This window comes from Salvelinus fontinalis, chromosome 3 (genome assembly GCF_029448725.1).
Source record: "Salvelinus fontinalis isolate EN_2023a chromosome 3, ASM2944872v1, whole genome shotgun sequence".
In the NCBI taxonomy this organism is placed as follows: Eukaryota; Metazoa; Chordata; class Actinopteri; order Salmoniformes; family Salmonidae; genus Salvelinus; species Salvelinus fontinalis.
The window spans coordinates 45,156,113-45,183,194 of record NC_074667.1 but is presented as its reverse complement, the minus strand read 5'-3'; the positions used below and the strand labels follow the sequence as shown (position 1 = coordinate 45,183,194).

General features: G+C 40.3%; 1 protein-coding gene across 2 annotated transcripts in view; it reads left to right on the top strand.

Annotated features, from left to right (window-relative positions):
* Positions 1-1,291: 1,291 nt before the first annotated feature.
* Positions 1,292-27,082, top strand: part of LOC129850130 (ephrin type-B receptor 2) — a 161,698-nt gene continuing 135,907 nt past the window's right edge. For both annotated transcript variants that reach the window (XM_055916690.1, XM_055916689.1), the window contains exon 1: positions 1,292-1,478. In XM_055916690.1, the coding sequence (XP_055772665.1) occupies positions 1,427-1,478 (52 nt within the window). In that variant the 5' untranslated portion in view covers positions 1,292-1,426. The remainder of the gene's footprint in view (positions 1,479-27,082) is intronic.

Here is a 27,082-nt window from a genome sequence, read left to right as displayed (position 1 = left end):
GCAATAGGCCACACTGAGCACTAACTTATTCATCAGTTTGTAATCATCATACTTGTGAGGATGTTTAGATGATAACAAACTGATGTACAAACACATTTTTATTGATCTGTTCTTCAATAAAAATATTCAGTTATTGTGCTCAAATTAATACAGTAATCATTTAGAACACAACTGATTTTTATGATACAAGATTCATGATTATTTTGTGTTATAAAACATGAATATTGATAAAACATTAATTTCATTTCTTGAATATGATACATCATTTATATTATCCATAGTATATCATTGAGAGATTGTGGAGGATTAGCATTAGTTGATTTGATCCATTCCTTGACAATAATGGCTCATGAAAAACAGCAGCATCCCATAATAGACACAGCAAAAGCATGTGCCCTGTTGCTTACAGTTAATTTTAAAAGCACATGGAATAGTTCTATCTAGTAATTTGAATGGAACACCTATTACTGCTATTAATGATATTACAGTAAAGCAGAGGATTTGAGCAAAATATTTGGATTTTCATGATATCAACTAGTGAAAGATGGGATTTATAAAAAAAAATATTTCTCTATCACTGATTCCATTGCTATGTTTTGGCAATGTTTTCTTCCATTGGTCCCAAATGGCTCATGCATGTACAGCAGATGGCTCATGTATTGAACATCAAAATGAAAGATTTCACTTCTACCCCTTATCTTAATTACACTCAAGACATAATGATTTTGCAAATTATACTACTACACAAACTAACAGACATACACTTTCACAGTGGGTTTTCCTTTCTAGAAGAGGCCCTTCTAGGCTACTGGACCATTAAAAATAACTTACTCTTTATTGGCTTATATAATCCATGCTCCTTGTCAAGTGTCAAGCTTGTAGTATAAAATATATTACTGACAACAAAATATACATAAAAGTAGTAGGCAGAAAACTTTTTGCTTGACTATTTGCCTAAGAATCAAACATCATTGGTCATCCTTCCACGTGATTCTAAAATCCTTTATTATCAGACAGATGAGGCAGTTAGCGATTGTATCGTCATGATTGACAGTAGGGATATAGTGGAACTTCTTTTGACAGGGGGAGAGCATGCCATGTACAACAACTACATGCATAACCAAAAGGCTTAGCTTATGTATGTTATATTTTAGGGTTGGATCATTGATATCTCTAATATACACATCTCATACATTTGAGATCTGGAGCAGTTTTCGATGCATGGAAAATGGTATATTTTAACGGCACCCCTCTGTATTGGTTTCGTCCAAACTTGGTTAAGATTTGAGTTATTTTCTATGGCTTCTGGTTCACTGTTGAAGGTGAATGTCCTCTCGTGTCTGTCAGCATTTGCTGTCAATGGCTTTCATGATTTATTTTATTTGAATGTCTGGGCTTTTTACACTTTCGTCCAAAGAAACCAATAATGGATATTCTATGGATTTTATGGATAATGCCCACTGTAATAGCTGTAGAAGGTAAGATAATGTTTAAAGCCCTTTGAATAACGTCTTGCCGACAAGGCTATAGAGTTGTTGATCACATCACGTTGAGTGGTTGAATTGATTTTAACGAGAACGTTCCGGGGGCGACTGTACATTGTGGCAAAGGCGCTTTGAATTTTTTACGGAAATAATTAACAATAGCTATATGAGGGTTGCACCGATCATGCCCGCATCCTCTCAGGTGTGGAAGTGTCCAAACGTATAGCTTGTCATGAAGGACATACCGTATGCTTTTTACTGTGCCATTTTATACATGCCATGTCAAAACATAGCTATACTTTTATATTATTTCAAACAGTTCAACCGTGAACAAGAAAGTACACGGGTTACTTTATGATGCAGCATGGCGTTTTCCCCTTGTCTGCAATTTGTAAAAGAGCAGCATGAACAGTCAGTAGGCTATACATTTTCTGAAGATGATTGGGTGCAGTAGGGACAGTTATGTATTTGATTAATGACGTCTCTGTTGTATAGTTTAATAATTTTTGGGGCATATTCTAATTGTGCTGTGCACTGGCCGGAGCACACAGGCTTCGCTCGCGAATGATGATGAGCAGCGTGTTCAGTGGCACAATAGAACAGGTACTTCATGAGAGCATAGCGCTAGGGTAGCCTACCAATATTTAACCACCACTAAATACAACGTAAGAAAATGCTGTTTGTGAATGTGCCTTCAGCTAATGTGATTTGTCACAGAACATGAGTCTTGTGATTTATTTTAAAGAGATGCACGAGTCATTCAGAGGTGGTCAGTAAGTAGAGCCTACACTACTCTTTTTTATTTTACTGGGCAAGCCAGTTAATAACAAATTCGTATGTACACTGGCCAATCCCGGACGACGCTGGGCCAATTGTGCGCCGCCCTATGGGATTCCCAATCACAGCCTGGAATCGAACCAGGGTGTCTGTGGTGACGCCTCAAACACTGAGATGCTGTGCCTTAGACCGCTGCGCCAATCGGGAGCCCCACATACAGGCATGATTCCAACCAGGATGTATTAAATACATTCCCAGCAAGCATAAACATGTACATAGGCCTACTGTTTACCAATCCTATTGTACTTAGCATTAGCGTCATATTCACATGGTAGGCATTTTCATGTTCATGTAGTCTATTGTATAGATAGTAGGCCCAACCTTTGGGCTTCACATACCTTGATAGGCCTTTTGAATTGACAAATAAAACGTAAGACATTTTCAAACGGGACACACTCTTTTCACGCCACTTCAATATAAAGTGATTTTCATAGCTGGTTAGGAGAGAATTTTTGCTAACCCTAACTCTTTAACTAACCTTAACCTCAGTCTCCTAACCTGCTACATTAATTCTACTAACCTGCTGCGTAAGTTCTCCTAATCTGATACGAAAAAGTCACTTCGGTACCGAAGTGTCTTGAAAAGAGTGTTTCCCAATTTCAAGCAGCATATCATTTAACTGTGATATTAGAAAGTTATGTTTCCTGAATTGTTACATAGGCAGACCTAAATATGCCTGGAATTTGTATTTTCCAGTTGACATTATACTTGTACAGTAGGTAGGCCTACACACATCTAATGTCATGTGTTCCTCTGGCAAAATAATATATATGGTAGTGTCTAGGCCTTTGTGTCTGAGCTTAAGGCTTTTGATATTGAACATCTATACATAATAGATTTGGAATGCTTTGATTGTTTATTTCATTCTTTCAATGACAATAGCAGAGTAGGTGCTTTTTCTTGTGTCCTAAAATACCAATCAATATGTATATGTTTGAATATTTACTGTAATTTGTAGTCGACCCTGCTGTGCATTTGAAAAATATATATATTTCCTTATTAGTTAAAAATAACAATTTAACCTATTAGAGAAAAACTGTTTGCAAGACCCAGGTTCAAGGAACCACACTTATATGCCATTTATACAAATATTTTAATTTGATAAACAATGGCTTTGTGCCCTAGCAAATAAATAACTAAATTATATATATATACTGAAACCTGGCTTGATCTGCTATATTTACTATATTGTTACCATTAATTCTTCTTCTTATTATTATTATTCAAATTACTGGAGTTAAATTATTGTTATTTTGTTTACTAAATAAGCAAATCTTAATACAGTGAGGATTGTTTTCAACATTTTACTGGAGGTAAATCAGCTAAGGCCAGACATTTCGAATAGCTACGTCCTCCGGGTCGTGTTAGCTCATGAAAGTTGTTAATTTACATTTTCAAATGAAATGAAGAACAAAGCTTGAATGGGAAAAGCTTATGGCTGTTTACCTTTAGAAGGTTAGTGATAGAATGAAGTTGTTCTCTCTTAGCACAGCAGTGTTCGGCCCTAGGGTCATGAGTGAGATGGAACCACAGACAGTAGGGTAGAAGCTGCTTTCACATTGCTGGATGAAGAATCAAGTTTTTTTTTTTTTTGCATTAAAAAAAAGGATGACAAATAATAACAGACCAATGTCTTTCTACCAATTGCGTTGAATAGAGTGGCATGCTATTTTCTCTTTCTGGAATGCAAACGTGGCTAGATGACGTATGAGACTGCAAAATATATGAAGAGACACTGACAGCCATGAAAAACAGGCATTTATTTTACTTTTAGTCACAGTGGGAAGCTCTCGATGGAAATGTTTTGTATTGTGCAATATGGCTATGTCTGGCAGGCTAATACACATAATATGCTGTCATTTAATAGGCCTATTTTATCAAGAGTTTTCTTTTCTATTTGTGTCACAAACAATATATGTTCTTGATGAAGCCATTTATTTGGCTATTCTCTTTCAGAAGAAATGTATTTCTTGGTCATTTTCAATGTAAAACAAATAATATATTTACCCTTTCAGACAATAATGGCTGCATGGAAGAAAAGGCTGTTTTGTTTCTGGAGAGGCAATTAAGCTAATAGTGTTACCCTTTTCATGTTTTTGTTTACGTAATTGAATAGTAATTACTTACTATTGAACTTGACTGACGATAAAAGTATTGATTTCCGAACCCATTTTTTCTCAAGCAACATTAGCCGGCAACACTATTGTTATATTTATTGTATTTCAGTATCATGACTGGTTGGTCTCTTCCCTAAACCGTCACAGCCCCCCCCATCTTACCCTTCGTATCACCCTAGCCGATCATGCAATGAAGTCGCAGGAGTAGGCTATGTATGAATTTTTTGTTGTTGAAGAAGAGGTCACTGTTGCCTTAATCCAAAAATCAACACGCCACAGAGAGGAACATCAAAGTAAATCGTATTGACGGCTCTGATGTCATGGCATCAGAACATGGTTGCTTTGTCAAAGGTCGGGTTCTGTCGGGTTTATATAGAAACACGTCACAATATTCCCATAGTCCTTCTGGCACATCTCTTAGATCAAAGCTAATGTTGGTAATTGCATCGTGATATAATTTTTGTTGTTGTGTGTTTTGATGTATAATTTTGACAGCTAGCTTATAATTATGTACGTAACTGTATACCTTAGCAATTGAAGAGAATACAAATAGCAATACTTTCATATTTATGTTAGGATAATTATTTAGTCCTACATATCTTTTAATGTACTTGGACAACATACATTGTTTCATATTGTATCTTTTTGAATGTTTTTTGGACATAGCAGGTGAACTTTGTCTGAATGACAGATGCTATTCTTTCAGCTACAGCTCTATCATCCATAGCTCTGTATATGGATTTCAGAGTGATCACATTTTGAGAGTGGTGTAGCTAGTTATCTTTCAAACCAAGGCAGGGACGTTGCTGGGCTAAAACACTGTGGATTGTGGATTTTATGCAAGCCCCTGTTGATATGAAATCTTCTTGGTAGACCTATGGTCAATTTTAGCAGGTGAGCTTTGATGAATGGAATCGAGGTGCTCAGTAAGACAATTCCTGTTGTTCCATCTGAGCCAGGCATGCCTGTTTATATATCCTCTCATTTTGTTTACCTTTGCATCAGCTGCAGGTGCATTACCTACCTCATGCCAGGTGTATCTATGGACATCATCAACATCAACAAATCTTACCAGAGCTGCCAAAAAGTTTTACCATGGAAGTAGTTGCAAGCCCATTCACTCTTAATTCCATTTAAGGTCAGGGAGAGTATTATAAAATCGAGTCAATCATTGATTTAATTAGTAAACACAACGCTTATGGCGTTACTAGACCTTTGGTTCTCCGTATCTGATTCCGTATCTTATTACCCTTCTTCTATCTCTGGACTGGGTAAGTAATGGACTGTAAAATAAGGTAACCAAAGTTTGAACACGGTTTATTGACTAGCTTGTTCGTGGATTTCTGATAAATGTAACAGACATTTAACAGGAAAAACGCCTTGCCTTTGAATACCCTTAGGAGCAACCTAAGGCAGCTACTGTAATGATAACAAAACCATCAACCTTCAGTGGGATTAGCACACAGAACATCATTTACTAGGTATTCTTGGAAATACAGCCAGAGTACACTTGCTAAGAACAACTATCGTTTACTATGAATTTCACCTCTGCAGTCAGTAGTACAAGACCCCAACTATCGTTTACTATGAATTTCACCCCTGCAGTCAGTAGTACAAGACCCCAACTATCGTTTACTATGAATTTCACCCCTGCAGTCAGTAGTACAAGACCCCAACTATCGTTTACTATGAATTTCACCCCTGCAGTCAGTAGTACAAGACCCCAACTACCTTCTGAAACACATCCTGTTACTCTATTATGCTACATTCAGTGAGATAGCATGTTTCTGGCTATATGTATATGTGCAAAAGCCACATTGTGATCTGGTCATGACCATCACCAGAGGTAGACAAACTAGGACTCATGGCGTCCACGTTGAGGCAGGGTGAAGCCATTCAAGGCAATGTGAAATCATGATTTTGATCAAAATTCAAAAATCACACAAAATGTAAACAGTATAAAATAACTCGTGCCTCAATAATTGCTGTATTTAGATAACTCACATTTATAGAGATGACTCCATGGATGAGATGCTGTAAAATAACATGGGATCCAGATTAAATATTTAAGGAAGGGAGTGGCTTTTTATTATCATCCAGTGAAGAGCGATATCTTAGAGTGTACAAGGTAAGAAAGGAGGCAGTGGCGGAGGTTTGTTGGCCATAATGCGGTTGGTTGCCTCCTCCTATAGGCTACAGCGGAAACCTGAGATAAAACAAAGTGCTTTCAGTATTTAATACTATTGTGTTCTGTTATATCTTAACATGTCTTTTTGTTGTGTGTTGTTTGAAAAGCGTTATGAAAAATTGTATTTTGAGTTTGCCAAATATGTGTAAACTTTCTTTCAAGTGTAAATTCAATAGGCCCATTTCAACTGTACTTGTGTGGGGACTAGAAGTGTTTGCCTAACATGGAAGCATTATAGTTTTTGGAATAGTAACAAAAGGCAGTGACAGGGGGGCTCTGAAATGGGATTAAATCAAGGTAAAATGAGTGACCATACACAATCCTGTGTTTTCTCAGTCTACCCAATGAGCAGATGCAGGGAGCTTGTATGCACGCCAACCACCACAGTAGGCTTTCACAAAGAATCCGCCTCTATTCAAGACCTAATCCATGCTGCCCATGGCCCAGCCATTGTCACTTTGCATGCAGAATTTAAATTAGTGCTGGTACCAGTTGTTTCATTTGAGGGTGGGTGTCACATTTCGGGGACATCCATGGGCTACCTTGAGGATTAGTTTAATGCAAGGGTATCCGAGGGCTCAGAGATTTTGGCCGATGGCAAGAGGGGATGCTAGTTTTACAAAAATGTGTTCTCTCTGCATGGCATGACATCATTGTGTCTGCATTTGAGCTGCCATCTTTTGTTACGGGCTTGTATCACTGCCTCAATCTCCAACCATGTTCACTACAACATTTGTTCATTAAGAGCCAGTCAGTAAGAGTCTGCCCCCTTTGGTAACATACCATTTAAAACCACTTTCAATTACACTAGTTATTCATTTCAGTCTACTAATAATTTGATATTCCTTAAGTTAACGCAAAATCTTGTTTAGATGGACAAATTTATTTTGAAAAGGCACCCAGTCTATTCCCAATATACTTTTTTTATGGCTGACCTCAGGACAGTCAACTGTGTATAACATAAGCTCTGTTCGGAAAAATACTATTAGTTTCTCAATGGAATAGTTCTAAATGTAGACTCAAATTTCAACACCAAAAAGTTTTGTTAACACTACAACTACTGTGGAATGGGGACAATTGAGAACCTGTGTGTTACATAAAAAATGTGTTCTTCACTCGGGATCACTTATGTTATGGGTCTTGGGTTTTGTTTTTCTAGCAGTCGTTAAAGTATAGGTGTGTTGTTCAACCACAGAGCTATAATTGTTTCAGCCTGTAGTGAGGAAAAGTGTTTGGTCTGAAGGTGAGTGAAACTAGCTACTATGACTAATGCCCCTGTTAGAGTTTTTTCAACCAAACATTGATGACACTGTTAAGGCTTGTATTGAACATGAGTCAGATTGATTGCATAATTTCTGAGATAATATCATTATATTCCACATGGTAATGTGAAATCATCCAAGCTTCATACTGCTCAACATTAATTAGTTTATCTAATGAAGTTACACAGGGGTAAGTAGTTTATTCAATGAGAGTAACTGTATAATTTCATTAGCACAGTTTCTGGCCATTACGTCATCCCTGTGGGCTGTATCTTGTTATTTTTTGCTGATCGGAAAAAACATCAACATTAAACTGTCTGTAAAAAGGTCTAGATTCAATTTAAACTGCAAAAGCAACCTAATATGTACGTTTACAGGTAGAACCTTGTTATACCAATTGTTCATTAACCTAGATTCAGGATAGTGTAATACATAGCTTAAATATCTCAATCACAAATCTTTATTGACAAATTGCAAACCTTCAGCATGTCACATGCTAGATTAAAAACTCAAGCTGATGAGCACCCTCATTGTTGCCTGCATCTTTATGCATATTTGAAAGCATAAGTCTTCTTGAACTTGAATTGAGCTCAGAGGGTAAATTCAGCCAGCATCAAGCCAGGATACCCTGAGAGAGGTCAGACCTGGTCTCACAGCCTCCCTCCATACAACCCCAGGTACTGTGCCACTGCCTCTCTGAACAGGCCCACAGAACACAAACCCAGCGGATTAGTGTCTGGCTCTCAATGTCCCCGGGAGCAGAGCCAATCGGCGGAGACAAAGAGGGGCTGATTGCGTTGTCATCTGCATCACAAAGGGAAGCCTTTTCCACCTGAACTGTTGCCTCTGCTGCGCTGCACATCCCATCTATCAGCTCCTCTGGGCCCAGGTTACATCTGCCTTTAGTTTCTCTATATCTCTGCTTTTCTCTCCCTCTCCCTCCCGCTCTCTTTCTCTGTCCCCTCTTTCTCTCCGGTGGTTGTGATATTAGCAGCTTGACGGCTCACTCCTTAGTGGGGACCGGGCTCCCCAGCCTTCATGTAAGCTGCAGCAGATCTGACCGATTTCAGCCTCCGTCGGTAGTAATGGGCCCAGCATGGTTCATCGTTTTTCTCCCCCTGCCCTCGCTGGCTGGCTAGCCACGGTGGGCTGCTCTGTTCCGCGGCAATATGCAGACACACAGACTTTAATTTATTTTTATTTAACCTTTATTTAACTAGGCAAGTCAGTTAAGAACAAATTCTTATTTACAATGAGTCCTACCAAAAGGCAAAATGCCTCCTGTGGGGTTGGGAGCTGGGATTAAAAATATAAATACATTAAATAAAAATATAGGACAAAACACACATCAGACCAAGAGAGACCTAAGACAACAACATAGCATGGCAGCAACACATGACAACATAACACCACATGATAGCAACACAACATGGCAGTAACACAACATGGTAGCAGCACAAAACAGACAATGGACCTTCTCTACTCCTGCCCAGCCGGACCTATCCGTCTCACTCTCTGATATAGACAGAGCACCCTGACGTGATTTCCAGCGAGCAGACATGTTTTATCTGATTAGTGTGAGCTGGGGAGGACCTGGTGTCCTCTAACAGATTATGCTTGTCTTTAGTTATTGGACAGGGAGGTTGAGCATTAACGTGACATGGTACAGTAGAGCAGAGGTACTGTGGGTCTTTGCCTTCTCGTGGGATCAGTACTCTAGTCTATAGGTATATTGTAACGACTCTACCTTTTGCACAATATTTACGTATGAGCCACACATAATAACTACCCCATACGGTGCATGCAATAATTGTAGATTTTTCTGAATCAAATGCCTGAAAAAAAGTGTTACAATTATACATTCAGATGGCTAATCTGAGGACATGACATTTAAAAGTCAGAAAAGAGAGAACGTTATTAAAAAAACCTGTATGAAGTGTGATACGGGAGGTATTTGTTGGCATGTTATTGCATTGGCCTAGTGCAGAGGGAATTAACAGAGATAATGAACTGATTTGGCCCATGGCTGTGACTTGACTGCATTCAGAGAGCAGGAGCTAATCTTTTGTTGTACCCAGATTAATTCAGATACAGCATAAATCAATTGTATAACCTCAGACCCTCAAAGGGCTCTAGAGTAGCTACAGCTCAGACAGCCAGATTGGTGAAATGTACTGTAACAACAAGGGTATAAACCTAGCTCTGGGCTGAAATTACACGGTGTTAGATGTGGCCACAGAGGTGTGTTGTGCTGGAAACGGTTAAAGAAGTAGGGGCCATTTTGATAACCTGGAATGCTAATATAAATAAAGTGCTAAAATGGAGGGTTAATATATAACAAATCTCAAAGGCAGGGGTCATCACAACAGAAGGGTAACTGCACTTCTTCTTTGCAGTTAATCGGCTGTAGTCCAATTACTCAGGACTGCCTGGGCCGGAGGGGGTACTTTTCTGCACAGACTTGGCCCTGGTAAGCACACATGGATTTTCAGATTATGTAGGGGTGGCAGGTGATAGACTTTATGGCAGTTTTGCTTTTTAAGTGTTTAAGGCTTGGGAGAGGTTTCCTCTTGAGTTTTTCTTCCATGTAGGAAAACTGTCATAATCAGACACAATCAGAAATGGAGTCATTGTTGTGGGTTGAGGCCGAGGTAATCATCTTCTTTAGAATTCTCAGACTTCTCCAGACAACCCCATATGGAGCTCCCTCGTCAATCTGCTTAGAGCCCTAATCAATAGCACAAGCTTAGCAAAGATTTAACCCCTAGCAACATTATATGGAGGAACATCAATGAGGGGTTATTACAATTTTCCTTTTAATAACTCGTATGATAAACATTCTATTCGACAGAGTAAGCACATTCATTTGCATAATCATCTCTCAGTAAGCAGATTCAGCATGGGGTCGATAGACAACGGGATCTGTCAAATGTGCAGTTGTAATAACTCCCTATAACTCCCTCCTCAGGCATTAAATTCATGTCTTGCACTTGTTCCAACCCTCCATTCATTGTTATTTTACCCTAATTCCTACCCTGTAAAGATTTTTTCAGCAGGAAACACTACCCCTAAAACTCATGCCCACGTTTTGAGAGAAGCCAAAGACGGAGCAATATGTGTCCACTGGGCTTGATGAAACCATGTCTGCGATCATTGTAGCCATGAGGTAACACAGCTCACCGAAACAGGAGCACCAGATAGGGATTTGAGGAGTGATGACTATTTTCCATACCTTCCTCTGGCTCTACGTTTCAGATAGTAAGTAATCACAGTGGACCATTTGCGAGGGCAGCTGGAAAATCCATAGAGAATCTCAGGAGACCTGCTGTGGCTGTGAAATCAATGCAGAGATCCAGCCGAGAACGTTAAATGAAATGAAAAAGTCATATGATATGGTTAAATGTGGAGAATGTTATTATTCATGTGGACCAAATAACTTTTTAATCTGCAGATAACGCGAGCTGACATGTATATCAGTGGAAGTAGTGAGTTATCATTGTGGTTTGTACCCCGTCATACTCACAATCCATCATTCCTTTTGGAGATACAGTAACAATAGCCTTACGTGTTGAGTTATTGGTCCAATGACAAGAAAGAGACAAAAAAAAGTATATCATACAAACAGGAAACAACTGGTTTTAGTGTTGTATAAATATTGCATAACTCTGGGACCTAGAGACACATCATTGTACTATTTACAGAGCACTCGCATAGGCTAGGCTTGACTCAAACTGACAAAGTTTCTTCTGTTTTCTCTTGGTATCCCTTTAGGAATACAGTATATTTATACATTTAATAGCATACACACATGAAGCTAATATCTCTTTACAGATATACAGTACCAGTCAAAAGTTTGGACACACATATTCATTCCAGGGCTTTTCTTTATTTTATAAAAATTATTGTTTTAAACATTAAATGCACTATGCATTATGTGGGTTGAATTATTAATAAAAGTCCCATGGTGGTAGTGACTGTCTGTTACTGCCTATCACTTATTAACCATAATTTATTCACATTATTTTACTTTAATAAAATATTTCTGTCACGTCCTGACCTTAGTTCCTTTTTTATGTCTCTATTTTAGTTTGGTTAGGGCGTGAGTTGGGGTGGGCAGTCTGTTCTTTTTCTATGTTGTTGTGTTTCTATGTGTTTGGCCTGGTGTGGTTCCCAATCAGAGGCAGCTGTCTATCATTGTCTCTGATTGAGAGCCATACTTAGGTATCCTGTTTTCCTACTATGATTTGTGGGTAGTTGTTTTCTGTCTTTGTATTAGTTACCAGACTGAACTGTTTCGGTTGATCTTTGTTTGTTTATTTAGTATTGGTAAGAATTGACAACCAAAGTGCGAGTCATAATTCCCATGACACCTAGCAAAATCTGAAAAGCGGTTCCTTCATTTATTCCATAGGATATTTTTAGATTCACTTAAAATAAGGTCTGTGTTTCGTGTAGGCTTACATCACCGTGCCAATTTTATAACTGTGTAGATATCCATAGGACAAGGTAACTCTGATCAATATTGGCTAAATATAAGCGAAGATAAAAAAATTGTAGAGTGGATTTATGAAAATATGTTGACAAACGTTACCTTATCCTAGTGATATTTACACGGGTATCAAAACGTTGAGGCGGTTTAAGCCTGCACGAAACACAGACCTTATTTGAAGTAGATCAAGACATTCTCTATGGAAGACATGAACGGTAAAATAACGAAGGAACCCCTGTCAAGTTCAGCCGCAAGTTATTACAGGAATTATAACGCGTCGACTATTTCTCTCTAAACTATATACCTTTGACTAATCCGGAAACTACCACCTCGAAAACAAAACATTTATTCCGTTCCGTATTTTATCTAACGGGTGGCATCCATGAGTCTAAATATTCCTGTTACATTGCACAACCTTCAATGTTGTCATAATTTCGTAAAATTCTGGCAAATTAGTTCGCAAAGAGCCAGGCGGCCCAAACTGTTGCATATACCCTGACTCTGCGTGCAATGAACGCAAGAGAAATGACACAATTTCACCTGGTTAATATTGCCTGCTAACCTGGATTTCTTTTAGCTAAATATGCAGGTTTAAAAATATATACTTGTGTATTGATTTTAAGAAAGGCATTGATGTTTATGGTTAAGTACACATTGGAGCAATGACAGTCATTGATTGATTGTTTTTTATAAGATAAGTTTAATGCTAGCTAGCAACTTACCTTAGCTTACTGCATTCGCTAACAGGCAGGCTCCTCGTGGAGTGCAATGTAATCAATGCAAGATTGGATCCCCCCGAGCTGACAAGGATAAAAATCTGTCGTTCTGCCCCTAAACGAGGCAGAACGTTCCTAGGCCGTCATTGAAAATAAGAATGTGTTCTTAACTGACTTGCCTAGTTAAATGAAGATGAAATAAAGGTGTAAAAAAAAAAGAAAGGTGAATGATAACGAAAACCGAAACAGTCCTGAAATGTGAAACAAACACTAACACAGGAAACAATCACCCACAACACACAATGGAAAACAGGCTACCTAAATATGGCTCCCAATCAGAGACAACGATAAACAGCTGCCTCTGATTGGGAACCACACCAGGCCAAACACATAGAAAAACTACAACCTAGAAAAAAGAACATAGACTGCCCACCCTAACTCACACCCTGACCCAACTAAAATAGAGACACAAAAATGGAACTAAGGTCAGGACGTGACAGGTATCGGCATTGAAAAATCATCATCGGTCGACCTCTGGTGTGTTGGGTCATTGTCCTGTTGAAAAATAAATTATAGTCCCACTAAGTGCAAACCAGATGAGATGGCATATCGCTGCAGAATGCCATGGTAGCCATGCTGGTTAACTGTGCCTTTAATTCTAAATAAATCAAAGACAGTGTGATTATCCTCTGCAGCAGAGGTAACTCTGGGTCTTCCTTTCCTGTGGCGGTCCTCATAAGAGACAGTTTCATCATAGCGCCTGATGGTTTTTGAGACTGCACATGAAGAAACTTTCAAAATTCTTGACATTTTCCGCATTGACTGACCTTCATCTTTTAAAGTAATGATGGACTGTCGTTTCTCTTTGCTTATTTGAGCTGTTCTTGCCGTAATATGGACTTGGACTTTTACCAAATAGGGCTATCTTCTGTACACCACATTGTCACAACACAACTGATTGGCTCAAACGCATTCAGAAGGAAAGAAATTCCACAATAACTTTTATCAAGGCACACCTGTTATTGAAATGCATTCTAGGTGACTACCTCATGAAGCTGGTCATAAGTAAAGCGTACTTTAAATTGTTTTACCTTGCCTCTACCCAAACAGTATGGTTTCACAATTCAAGTCACTTTTTTCACAAGTCATTGGTGTTGTGTGGCATGCAATGCATGCATGTGTAGTGACTTTATGAGTCCTTTGATGGACTTGCTGTCAAAAGACTGCCTCTTGGAGTGATTGAAAAAATATGGATGGGTGAATATTATCATGTGACGTTGCTGCCAACAAAGTAAACCAACAAACCAGTTGATTATGCAAAATAATTTTTCTTTCGTCTTGGCATTTATGGTAGGATGTTCTACTTTTTAGAAATAGACATTCTAAATCTTATGGTGGTTTTCCTGCCGACAGACAAGCTTCTGGCATGTGCACAAACTCACACACCTATATTCATGCACACATGCATATGCTCACAATCTCACACATTCTTCCTTTTACTAACTCAACACCTGCATACTGTGTCTACAAGGCTTTTTGGGCATTATGGCATTAGCATGAAAATCAAGAGACCTGGAGCAGGATTATACGAGTAGGTGTGAACACAAGGCCGGGGCAAAGCTACGCTTTGAACACATATTTTGTCACCTAACTTTTACCCCTGTTGGTTAGTCACCACACTCTCCACGCACTGAATAGTGACTCCAAATATTTTTCACTAAATATCTATACCACCTACATCATTTGAGACTTTTCAATGATGCTTGGTTGTATAATGCTTTGCTTATATCAGATCCACGAATGATTTCTGCCTCAGTCTACCAAACAGACTGTTGAGTAGTCTGATGGATACACTACCGGTCAAAAGTTTTAGAACACCTACTCATTCAAAGGTTTTTCTTAATTTTTACTATATTCTACATTGTAGAATAATAGTGAAGAAGACATCAAAACTCTTACACATATGGAATCATGTAGTAACCAAAAAAGTGTAAATAAGGTATTTCTGTTTTGTATTTTTAATAAATTTGCAAACATTTCTAAAAACCTGTTTTCATTTTGTCATTAAGGGGGATTGTGTGTAGATTGATGAGGAAAAAATATGAATTTAATCAATTTTAGAATAAGGCTATAACATAACAAAATGTGGAAAAGTGAAGGGGTCTGAATACTTTCCGAATGCACTGTATTAGAGGTCGACCGATTATGATTTTTCAACACCGATACCGATTATTGGAGGACCAAAAAAATCCAATACCGATTAATCGGACGATTTTTATATATATATATATATATGTGTAATAATGACAATTACAACAATACTGAATGAACACTTTTATTTTAACTTAATATAATACATAAAGAACATCTATTTGGTCTAAAATAAGTAATGAAACATGCTCAATTTGGTTTAAATAATACAAAAACACATTGTTGGAGAAGAAAGTAAAAGTGCAATATGTGCCATGTAAAAAAGCTAACGTTTAAGTTCCTTGCTCAGAACATATGAAAGCTGGTGGTTCAAAATGACCAGTTCTTCAATATTACCAGTTAAGAAGTTTTTGGTTGTAGTTATTATAGGAATTATGACGCGTCAACTATTTCTATACAATTTGTATTTCATATACCTTTGACTATTGGATGTTCTAATTGGCACTTTAGTATTGCCAGCCTAATCTCAGGAGTTGATAGGCTTGAAGTCATAAACAGCGCTGCGCTTCAAAGGTATGGCTAAGAGCTGCTGGCAAACGCAGTAAAGTTTGAATGAATGCTTACGAGCAGCTGCCTACCACCGCTCAGTCAGACGGATTTATCAAATATCAAATCATAGACGTAATTATAATATGATAAACACAGAAATACGAGCTTTGGTCATTAATATGGTCAAATCCGGAAACTATAATTTCTAAAACAAAATGTTTATTCTTTCAGTGAAATACGGAACCATTCTGTATTTTATCGAACAGGTGGCAATCCTAAGTCTAAATATTGCTGTTACATTGCACAACCTTCAATGTTATGTCATAATTATGGCAAATTCTGGCAAATTAGTTCGCAACGTGCCAGGCGGCCCAAACTGTTGCATATACCCTGACTCTGCGTGCAATGAACATAAGAGAAGTGACACATTTTCCCAAGTTAGTATTGCCTGCTAACATGAATTTCTTTGAACTGAATATGCATGTTTAAAAATATATACTTCTGTGTATTGATTTTAAGAAAGGCATTGATGTTTATGGTTAGGTACATTCGTGCAGCGATTGTGCTTTTGTTAAATCATCACCCGTTTTTGCGAAGTAGGCTGTGATTCGATGATAAATTAACAGGCATTTAATTGATTATATGCAACAGAGGACAAGCTAGTTAACAAGAAGTTAAGCTTTATTTTAATGTATTACACTTGTGATTTTATGAAAGTTAAATATTTATAATTCTGTAGTTTGAATTTCGCACTCTGCAATTTCACCGGACGCTACCGTCCCACCTGCCCATAAGAAGTTAACCTAGTAATAGCATCAACCATGTGTACTTAACAGGTGATTATGTGAAGATTGATTGTTTTTTATAAGATGAGTTTAATGCTAGCTAGCAACTTACCTTGGCTCCTTGCTGCACTCGCATAGCAGGTGGTCAGCTTGCCATGCAGTTTCCTCATGGAATGCAATGTAATCGGCCATTATCGGCGTACAAAAATGCCGATTACCGATTGTTATGAAAACTTTAAATCGGCCCTAGTTAATCGGTCGACCTCAAAAATGTATGCCACATTGCCTATTTAGTAAAACAGCCTCGTATGGCTTAGATTAGATTTGTCAGTTATGTGAATTGTATTGACATCCAATCTACAGTATTGTAGCAACTTGCTACATACAGTATGAACACAACAGTGTCAAGGTACAAATGTGCCTGGTATGAAGCAGTCTCATGGTTTCTGTTATTCAGCTACAGCTATGACTATAGCTTTCACAATACAAGGTATATATGTCTACGTTCAACGTAGTTAATCAATCATGTTCCTAATTGTTTGATTGATGCCAAAGCATTTTGTCTGAAAACTCTTCAGATTTTATTGAAGTGATGTGTATGTTGTTCATGCATGCATTTTTATTTTTATTTTTTTATTTCACCTTTATTTAACCAGGTAGGCTAGTTGAGAACAAGTTCTCATTTGCAACTGCGACCTGGCCAAGATAAAGCATAGCAGTGTGAACAGACAACAACACAGAGTTACACATGGAGTAAACAATAAACAAGTCAATAACATGGTAGGAAAAAGAGAATCTATATACAATGTGTGCAAAAGGCATGAGGTAGGCAATAAATCGAATAATTACAATTTAGCAGATTAACACTGGAGTGATAAATCATCAGATGATCATGTGCAAGAAGAGATACTGGTGTGCAAAAGAGCAGAAAAGTAAATAAATAAAAGCAGTATGGGGGTGAGGTAGGTAAATTGGGTGGGTAGTTTACAGATGGACTATGTACAGCTGCAGTGATCGGTTAGCTGCTCGGATAGCAGATTTTTAAAGTTGTTGAGGGAGATAAAAGTCTCCAACTTCAGAGATTAGGCTGCTGTACAACCTAGAATCTTCATCAGCATCCATGGTTAAATGAGACTAGGCCTGATTTATTAAGCAACATGTGACACTTTCAGACATGAAATCATTATGAGGTTTGTAAGACCAGTCATGATTACAAGACTGTCAAAAAGTCTAGTCTTGCAAGTTTAAAATAGTCAGTAACCCAGTTGAAAACATTTCCTGAACATAAGGGTGCTTTTGATCAGGTTGTCTTTTGGCTGGATGATAACATCATTGAACTCTTTTAGTCAACCAAGGATGTTCTGACAATGACAAAGGAATGCATTGTGTTCCTTTCTTACCATTAATTCAATTTTCATGGAACGTCCCACTGGACATCTTGGAATGTTTTCACAAGGAACGTTCTCAGAAAACAGGATAAATCTAGGTTGGAACTTAGTTGGAATAATTGTTAGTTGGGAAAGTACTACGTTAGTCTGGCTAACACCTAACTTGAAGTCCTCCTGACTTCAGAGTCTGGAAAGGCTGTTTTGATGTTGTCGGCACGATGCGTCCATATTGAAGGAGGCTGTGCTTTTACTGGTTGCTTCTCTTCTGTGTCTTTCTCACTCAAACACCCAGACGCACAGTCAAAATTATAGAGAACCAGTCAATGCCTAAATATCTGAGTGAATACTGCATTTACAATGGCCTCCTGTCCAGACCAGTGTGTCACAGCTCTCCTTGCGCTGTGAGTCACGGGAGTCGCGTCAGCCAGGCTAGTACGACGTACTCTGTAACCGGCACTCATTTTAATCTCATCTGCTCCTCTTCAGAAAGTGAATGACATGCAATGTAAATAGAAAAAAGGAAGATAGAGGTTTGGAGGTTTTCAGTGCCCAATTGTGGTTAGTTCTAGAGAATCACAACATCTAATCCTTCAACCGACAAAAGGAGGGTATACAACTCTTCTGGTGTCCCACTCATGTTGTCTTGCTGGAGGGCACCTCTCAATGGCTCAATCTCAGAACAGAAGGATCTGCACTTTAAAACAGCACGTTGGCTGCCATCTTTCTCTGCTTCTGTCACAAGTCTGTTCAGTGAAAACAGCAGTTCCACTCTCCTTCAAACAGCCCTTATCCCTTTCTTCCTCCACCTGTCTTCCTCATGCAAATGTGAAATATTCACAACTTAAAAAGTGGGGTGGAAATCTCACCCCTGAGAAAGGCATTACCTGTCACTCTGTTTTGTATTAGGATTTCATCAGTGCCAAACGGTTAAGGGCTTTTTCTCGGTTGTCAGGCAGACACGATTGTGCCTGTGGCCATAAGGAAACATATGTGCTCATTTTAAAGGTGGCGGCATGCAAGGTCAGATGTGTGTGGTGAGTGGTATGCTTTTCTCACCCTTGAACGTGTGTCAAAGCCAGTGTACAGCTGGCTGAAGACTGAAGAGTCAGTCAGGCTATCTCATAGAGTGAGGAGGAAGGAGGGTAGAAACAGCAGGTCTAATTGAACAGGTTAATGTGCTGTCAGCAAGCATTCCTACTAGTGATGCACTGATATGACATTTTTGGCCAATACCGATATCCAATATTTTCCTTGACAAAAGAAAACGATACCGATAACTGAAATGTAACATTTTTGCGGCCTTTTAAGCCTTCTAGTACAGTTAAATAGTTAACACACACATATGGACACAGCGGTCTAAGGCACTGCATCTCAGTGCAAGAGAAGTCACGACAGTGCCTGGTTCGAATGCAGGCTGTATCACATCTGGCCGTGATTGGGAGTCCCATAGGGAGGCGCACAATTGGCCCAGTTTCGTCCGGGTTTGGCCGGGCTAGGCCGTCATTGTAAATAAGAATTTTTCTTAACTGACTTGCCTAGTTAAATAAAGGTTACACACACACTGACCAAAAAGTTATTTTGTTGGCATTTACTTATGTCCCCATTACCAGTAAAACATAATCAAAACAGATTTCTTTCACTTACTTGCTGTGCTGTTTCATTGTTCATTTGTTCAGTCGTTTCAGTCTCAACCAGGATTTCATCATACATGTCAAGCAGTGAAGTTTCAGCTCTGTCTGTCCATGGCCTCTCTTTCTCGGTGCACACTGTCACTGTGTCCGTTTCCATCTTGTCCAGCTGTGTATGTAACATTTATTGTCTGCATCGAAGTAACGGTCCTTGTATCAAATCAAATCAAATGTATTTATAAAGCCCATTTTACATCAGCTCATATCTCAAAGTGCTGTACAGAAACCCAGCCTAAAACCCCAAACAGCAAGCAATGCAGGTGTAGAAGCACGGTGGCTAGGAAAAACTCCCTAGAAAGGCCAGAACTTAGGAAGAAACCTAGAGAGGAACCAGGCTATGAGAGGAGGCCTGTCCTCTTCTGGCTGTGCCGGGTGGAGATTATAATAGAACATGGCCAAGATGTTCAAATGTTCATAGATGACCAGCAGGGTCAAATAATAATAATCACAGTGGTTGTCGAGGGTGCAACAGGTCAGCACCTCAGGAGTAGATGTCAGTTGACTTTTCATAGCCGATCATTCAGAGTATCTCTACCGCTCCTGCTGTCTCTAGAGAGTTGAAAACAGCAGGTCTGGGACAGGTAGCACGTCCGGTGAACAGGTCAGGGTTCCATAGCCGCAGGCAGAACAATTGAAACTGGAGCAGCAGCACGGCCAGGTAGACTGGGGACAGTAAGGAGTCAACAGGCCAGGTAGTCCTGAGGCATGGTCCTAGGGCTCAGGTCCTCCGAGAGAGAGAAAGAAAGAAAGAGAGAATTAGAGAGAGCATACTTATATTCACACAGGACACCGAATAAGACAGGAGAAATACTCAAGATATAACAAACTGACCCTAGCCCCCCGACACATAAACTACTGCAGCATAAATACTGGAGGCTGAGACAGGAGGGGTCAGGAGACACTGTGGCGCCATCCAACGATACCCCTGGACAGGGCCAAACAAGCAGGATATAACCCCACCCACTTTGCCAATGCACACCCCACACCACTAGAGGGATATCTTCAACCACCAACTTACCATCCTGAGACAAGGCCGAGTTTAGCCCACAAAGATCTCCGCCACGGCACAAGCCAAGGCGGGGCGCCAACCCATAGCACATAGCATCGAGCATGGTGGCGACACAGTAAAGAGGGAATGCCACCGAATCGCTTGTTCACAGCCTGTGTGGGCAGTTTTGTTGCCGGGAGAAACTGTTGTCAATGGCAACTGTTTCATTCTCCAATGTGGGTCAGTAAGAACATCCACCTCGTCGGGAAAAGGGGCCAGCTTCACTCCATAGAAACTAGTCAGCACTAACGTCGCACACTAGCTGCTAGCTAACTGGTTAGCTTAGCATTAGAGAAGTCAGAATGGGCATGCACATTCCACTGTTATGTGACAGAATCGGTGGCATTAGAATTAGGAATTAGAATACGCATACTACACTGAACAAAAATATAAACGCAACATGTAAAGTGTTTGTCTTAAGTTTCATGAACTGAAAAAAAATGATCCCAGAAATGTTCCATACGCGCATAAAGCTTATCTCAAATTTTGTGCACATTTCTTTACATCCCTGTCAGTTTTGTTGATCAGGCGTTTCAATGCCATAACAGAGGATAGCACGTCTGCTGCAGGCGCAGTTGATGAGATTATTTCTCGAGTCAGTTGTTCGAATGGTGTTCAAGTTTCCAAGTTTCAAACATGTTCTCAAATGCCATTGAAATGGCAGCAGCAGTATGACAACCAGCATATTCAAGAGCATGCAATATGACTTTCCTCAGTACGAAATCCTTGCCGACCCACTGTCCTGTCAGACTAAGCATGCTCATGGGGCTTATATCGCTGGTCCAAATGTCAGTCGTGACGCTAATAGCAGTATATTACTGTGTAACTCCGGTAGGGCAACATCTGAAAAATAGTACCAACATTTTTTAAAGAAAGTGTACCGGTGCTCTACCAGTCGGCGAAAGCCAACATCACCCATGACAGAGAACGGTTGATTGTCAAAGGCAATGAATTCCATTATCTTGGCGTTAATGGATTTCGCCTTTGAGTTGTCTCGCTGAACATTTCTTACTCTTTCAAATGACTGCTCGACTTGTTGACTGCTCGATCCACACAGCAGACATTGTGGGCTAGGTTAGGAATGCTGTGTTGCACGTGCAGCGCAAAATTTTACACAGCCTCATTATGTCATGTACCTACGTTATATACAAAGATGTTCTCATCTATCTGTGTTATATAGTTATGCATGTCAGCTTTGACATCGGTTTTGCACATCGGCGTTAGACATTGGGCCGATTCTGATATGTTCACCGATATATTGTGCATCCCTAATCCCTACCAGTGATAAAGAAAAGCTCTTATGTATCCTATTAGTGTTAGGTTAGTAGTGAGAGCAGTCCAAAACTACAGAAAATATGGAGGTTCATTAAATGAAATCATTGCTTATTAGTGTATTTAGCTACTATTGTGCATTGGCTGTAATTTAGTGCAGGAAGCTCTGCATGCAGTGGGGCTTCCAGGAGAAAGATGACAGTCCGTCTCTGTCTCCCCAGCTATAGCCCAAGCTCTAGCTCCAACCCCAGATCCAACTCCATCTCTAACCTCAGTCCCTCCTCTGTGTGTGTGATGGAGGGACGCAGAGGAGGGAGGGTGGTGAAAGGGCGGAGCATCCGACCTCCCTGCCAGAGAGTTTAAGACCAGAACGGGGAAGCTTTCCTCTGGGTTTTACTCTGAGAGGGTGGTTGCAATGTTCATTCAAAAGCACGCTGTGATTTGATTAACTCAGCATGTATTATTCAACATACTATGCTATAATAGTTTTTCTTGGCTCCTCCAGGGTAACAAAGAATGTCTCATACTGCTGGAGCATACAGAGGCAGTGTAAATCCTTATTGAGGAATCTGGATTTTCAGATTGCCTGTTGCATTACAGTGATCAGGTTGTGTTAATGAATGGTTTTAATCCTTTGGCATTGGTCTGTCAACATGTATTTTGTTTACAGACAATGTGCACTGTAGGTAGAGAAATCAAACCAAAAAGAACATACGATTTAATATTAATAATACATTGCAGAATATAATCACTGAGCTATATTTGAACCCTTAGGGCTGTAGACATTAACCTCACCGCCCCTTTTCAGAGCCAGAACTAGAATGACGTTTCGTTTTATTTTAAGGCTACATGTTACGGAGCTGGTTGGTGCAGAGTTGATTGTCTCTCTTAGTGATAGTTCTTTAATGATAGTGTTGTCTGGGAGCTCTACCAGATACAAACTACTGCTCATGCCCAGTTAAAACCTGATTCAACAGGTTCTTCCTCTTCTTCTTTTTGTGCTCTGTAATCAGTTTTAAACAAGAGCCAGTCCTTTCTCTGATGGCACCAGGTTTGATTTGCCAAGAAGCCACTTGTAGAGTGAATTAATAGTGCATGAGTGTTCCCAGCTCATTCATAGAATTTCAAGAGAAAGGACTATATTAGGGAATCTCCATTTTGTTTATTTGCATTCGTTTGCGTGTTGTTGTTTTTTGCATATTCCAATTAGCCCAGAGTGCGAAGGATATAAACTCAGCAAAAAAAGAAACGTCCTCTCACTGTCACTTGCGTTTATTTTCAGCAAACTTAACATGTGTAAATATTTGTATGAACATAACAAGATTCAACAACTGAGACATAAACTGAACAAGTTCCACAGACATGTGACTAACAGCAATGGAATAATGTGTCCCTGAACAAACGGGGGGGGGTCAAAATCAAAATTAACAGTGAGTATCTGGTGTGGCCACCAGCTGCATTAAGTACTGCAGTGCATCTCCTCCTCATGGACTGCACCAGATTTGCCAGTTCTTGCTGTGAGATGTTACCCCACTCTTCCACCAAGGCACCTGCAAGTTCCCGGACATTTCTGGGGGGAATGGCCCTAGCCCTCACTTTTCGATCCAACAGGTCCCAGACGTGCTCAATGGGATTGAGATCCGGGCTCATCGCTGGCCATGGCAGAACACTGACATTCCTGTCTTGCAAGAAATCACACACAGAACGAACAGTATGGCTGGTGTCATTGTCATGCTGGAGGGTCATGTCAGGATGAGCCTGCAGGAAGGGTACCACATGAGGGAGGAGGATGTCTTCCCTGTAACGCACAGCGTTGAGATTGCCTGCAATGACAACAAGCTCAGTCCGATGATGCTGTGACACACCGCCCCAGACCATGACGGACCCTCCACCTCCAAATCGATCCCGCTCCAGAGTACAGGCCTTGGTGTAACGCTTATTCCTTCGACGATAAACACGAATCCGACCATCACCCCTGGTGAGACAAAACCTGACTTGTCAGTGAAGAGCACTTTTTGCCAGTCCTGTATGGTCCAGCGACGATGGGTTTGTGCCCATAGATGACATTGTTGCTGGTGATGTCTGGTGAAGACCTGCCTTACAACAGGCCTACAAGCCCTCAGTCCAGCCTCTCTCAGCCTATTGCGGACAGTCTGAGCACTGATGGAGGGATTGTGCGTTCCTGGGCAGTTGTTGGGCAGTTGTTGTTGCCATCCTGTATCTGTCCTGCAGGTGTGATGTTCGGGTGTACCGATCCTGTGCAGGTGTTGTTACACGTGCTAGGATGATCAGCTGTCTGTCCTGTCTCCCTGTAGCGCTGTCTTAGGCGTCTCACAGTACAGACATTGCAATTTATTGCCCTGGCCACATCTGCAGTCCTCATGCCTCCTTGCAGCATGCCTAAGGCACGTTCACTCAGATGAGCAGGGACCCTGTGCATTTTTTTGTTGTTGGTGTATTTCAGAGTCAGTAGAAAGGCCTCTTTAGTGTCCTAAGTTTTCATAACTGTGACCTTAATTGCCTACCGTCTGTAAGCTGTTAGTGTCTTAATGACCGTTCCACAGGTGCATGTTCATTAATTCTTTATGGTTCATTGAACAAGCATGGGAAACATTGTTTAAACCCTTTCCAATGAAGATCTGTGAAGTTATTTGGATTTTTACAAATTATCTTTGAAAGACAGGGTCCTGAAAAAGGGACGTTTCTTTTTTTGCTGAGTTTATTACTTGTGCAATTAAAATCATTGTGGGCACTATTTTACAATGCATAATATCTTGTTTTTACATTTCAGAAGCCTGATAGTTTTGAGCATTCGTGTGTTGGAATGAGATGTTTCATTTTTTAACCATCACTCTTGGTGACAGTCAGGGGGAGAAGCAGTAGAAAGAGAGCAGGCCTGCTTCATGATGCAGAGTGTAACGTAGCGGGACCTCCTGTCGTGATGCTCAGACAGATACCTCCTCCTCCCTCTCCTCCCCGTCCTCCAACTCTTCCTCCCTTTCCTCCTCTTCCTCCACATCCTTATCCCTGAACCACACCCACCCTTTTTTAGAATTCTAATCCAATCAAAGTTGATAAGAGAGATGCCGTTGCTCATTTATGTTTGTAAACGTGGGTGGCTTGGCGGCCCTGCAGCCACTGCCAACAGCAGTTTACACGGTTGAGTAGGAGTCTTAACGTGATTTCCAAGGAAGGCCATCTGTACAGGGAGGCTCTCTGCTCATGTCAGCACATAGGCTTTTGTGTGGGTGACGGAGCTGGTGAACGTATTGGTTCCCTGAGTGAATTAACCCGCCATGACACACTTCCTGGTGTCCTCCATGTTGGTGGAGGGGTTATATCTCTTTGTCAGTCAGGGGTTAAATCTCTTTACTCGTCCCCTGCCTCTCGCTTTCCCTTCTCCTCCATCTCTCTCCATCTGTCTTCCCCTTTCACCCCCTCTCCACCAGGACCATTAGCGTCAGCCCCAGCCAGTCGACTCAAGGCAGATTGTTTATACAAGACTCAGGTCTGGGGACTGGGGGACTCTCTGCAAACAGTAATCAAATGTTTTTGTTGGAAAGCACAATCCTGTTTTGGATGTAACAAATGGCCTTTCCCTGTCAACAGTGCTCATTATTCATGTGTTTCTTGACAGGCTGCAGTCCAGCAATGCATTACACAGGCCTAGGATGTTTGGTACCAGAGCTGTGTGCAGGACAATCATGTGTAATCCTCTCATTAAGAGCAGAGAAGTCAGCGTCTGATACACTCATGCGGTTCCATCTAGTGTCTAATGATGGTCCACTAACACATCAGGAGATGCAAGCTGGGCTGGCCAGACGTCACATTACGTCTGCGTTAGGTCATAGTTGGTCACTGGGAGCATAAGTGAGTATGTTTTAACAGAGGATATGAAATGCATTACCATTTGTGATCGTCAACTTTACAGCCAGTAGGGTTGGGCGTTATCCAGATTTTCATACCGACATTCTGTTTCCGTACCATACCGGGCGTATACGGTATTAACGAAAGTGCAAACAAGGGGTGCTATTTAAAAAAACATTGTTGTTTTACTGACACACAAAACAATTTAAGCAACAGGGAACTATGATCCAGAAGGGGATTTAATGTCTCTGGTGTAACCAAGTGGCTTGACATCAAGCCACTTAGCTAGCAAGTTAGCAAACCAAATGCATTGCTGGAGCCCTGAGCTGGATATAATGTATTTGATACATCTTAGATTTCTACTTAAGTGATAGCATGCAGCCCCCGCAATGCGGATATACAGTATTTATATATTTGTTTTAACCAGTAATGAAAATCAATATCTCCCAAGCCTAACAGGCAGCCGGGTGAGGACAGAATGGAGGGTTCACTTTACACTTAACCTTTCAACTTAAACATGATCTGCCTGCCTGTTCAGTTCATGTCATGGACAGTCAGCTTCCTTGCTCTTATCTGAAAAATGCATGTGCCATTGTGCGTGGTTGTGTTGTGTGCTAGCACAACAGACCAGGGAGAATTCAGTAACATTGCTACTCAGCCTAAATCTGGCATAGGTAATATGCCAGAGACTGGAGTAGTGATATTGAATCCATGTAGGGCTGGAATGGATACAAGTGGGACTTAGAGTTTTGTCCACTCGACTGTGTGTCCTGGAGGACAGTCTATGTTTCCACTGGAGGTAATCCAGAACAAGCACTGTATGGTCTACTGGCCTACAAGGATTATATGGTGCATTTGTTGTTTCACTGCTCTACTTTTCCCCTTTGATACTGTATATAGGATTGTATAAGAGAAAGTGCATGTGAGAGAAAGAGGTTGGATGTTGTGAATATGACAAGGACTGGAAAATCCTAAGGCATAATACTGAACTCACATGGAAGATGCCAATGAAATGTCTTCTAAGTATGTTCTAGATGTTTCTTTTCCTCTCGCTTTTTAAGTGACATGTCTGGTCGGGTTAATGTAAGGAATGCTGGCCTTGTTTTTCATGAGCTGCTTTCATGTCAACGACTCCCAGATTGGCTGAGGATTTGTTCTGCTGTGCATAATTGAAGCTTCACATTACCCACATCTCGAAACAAACAAGCACGCATACAAACATGGACACACAAAAACGAACG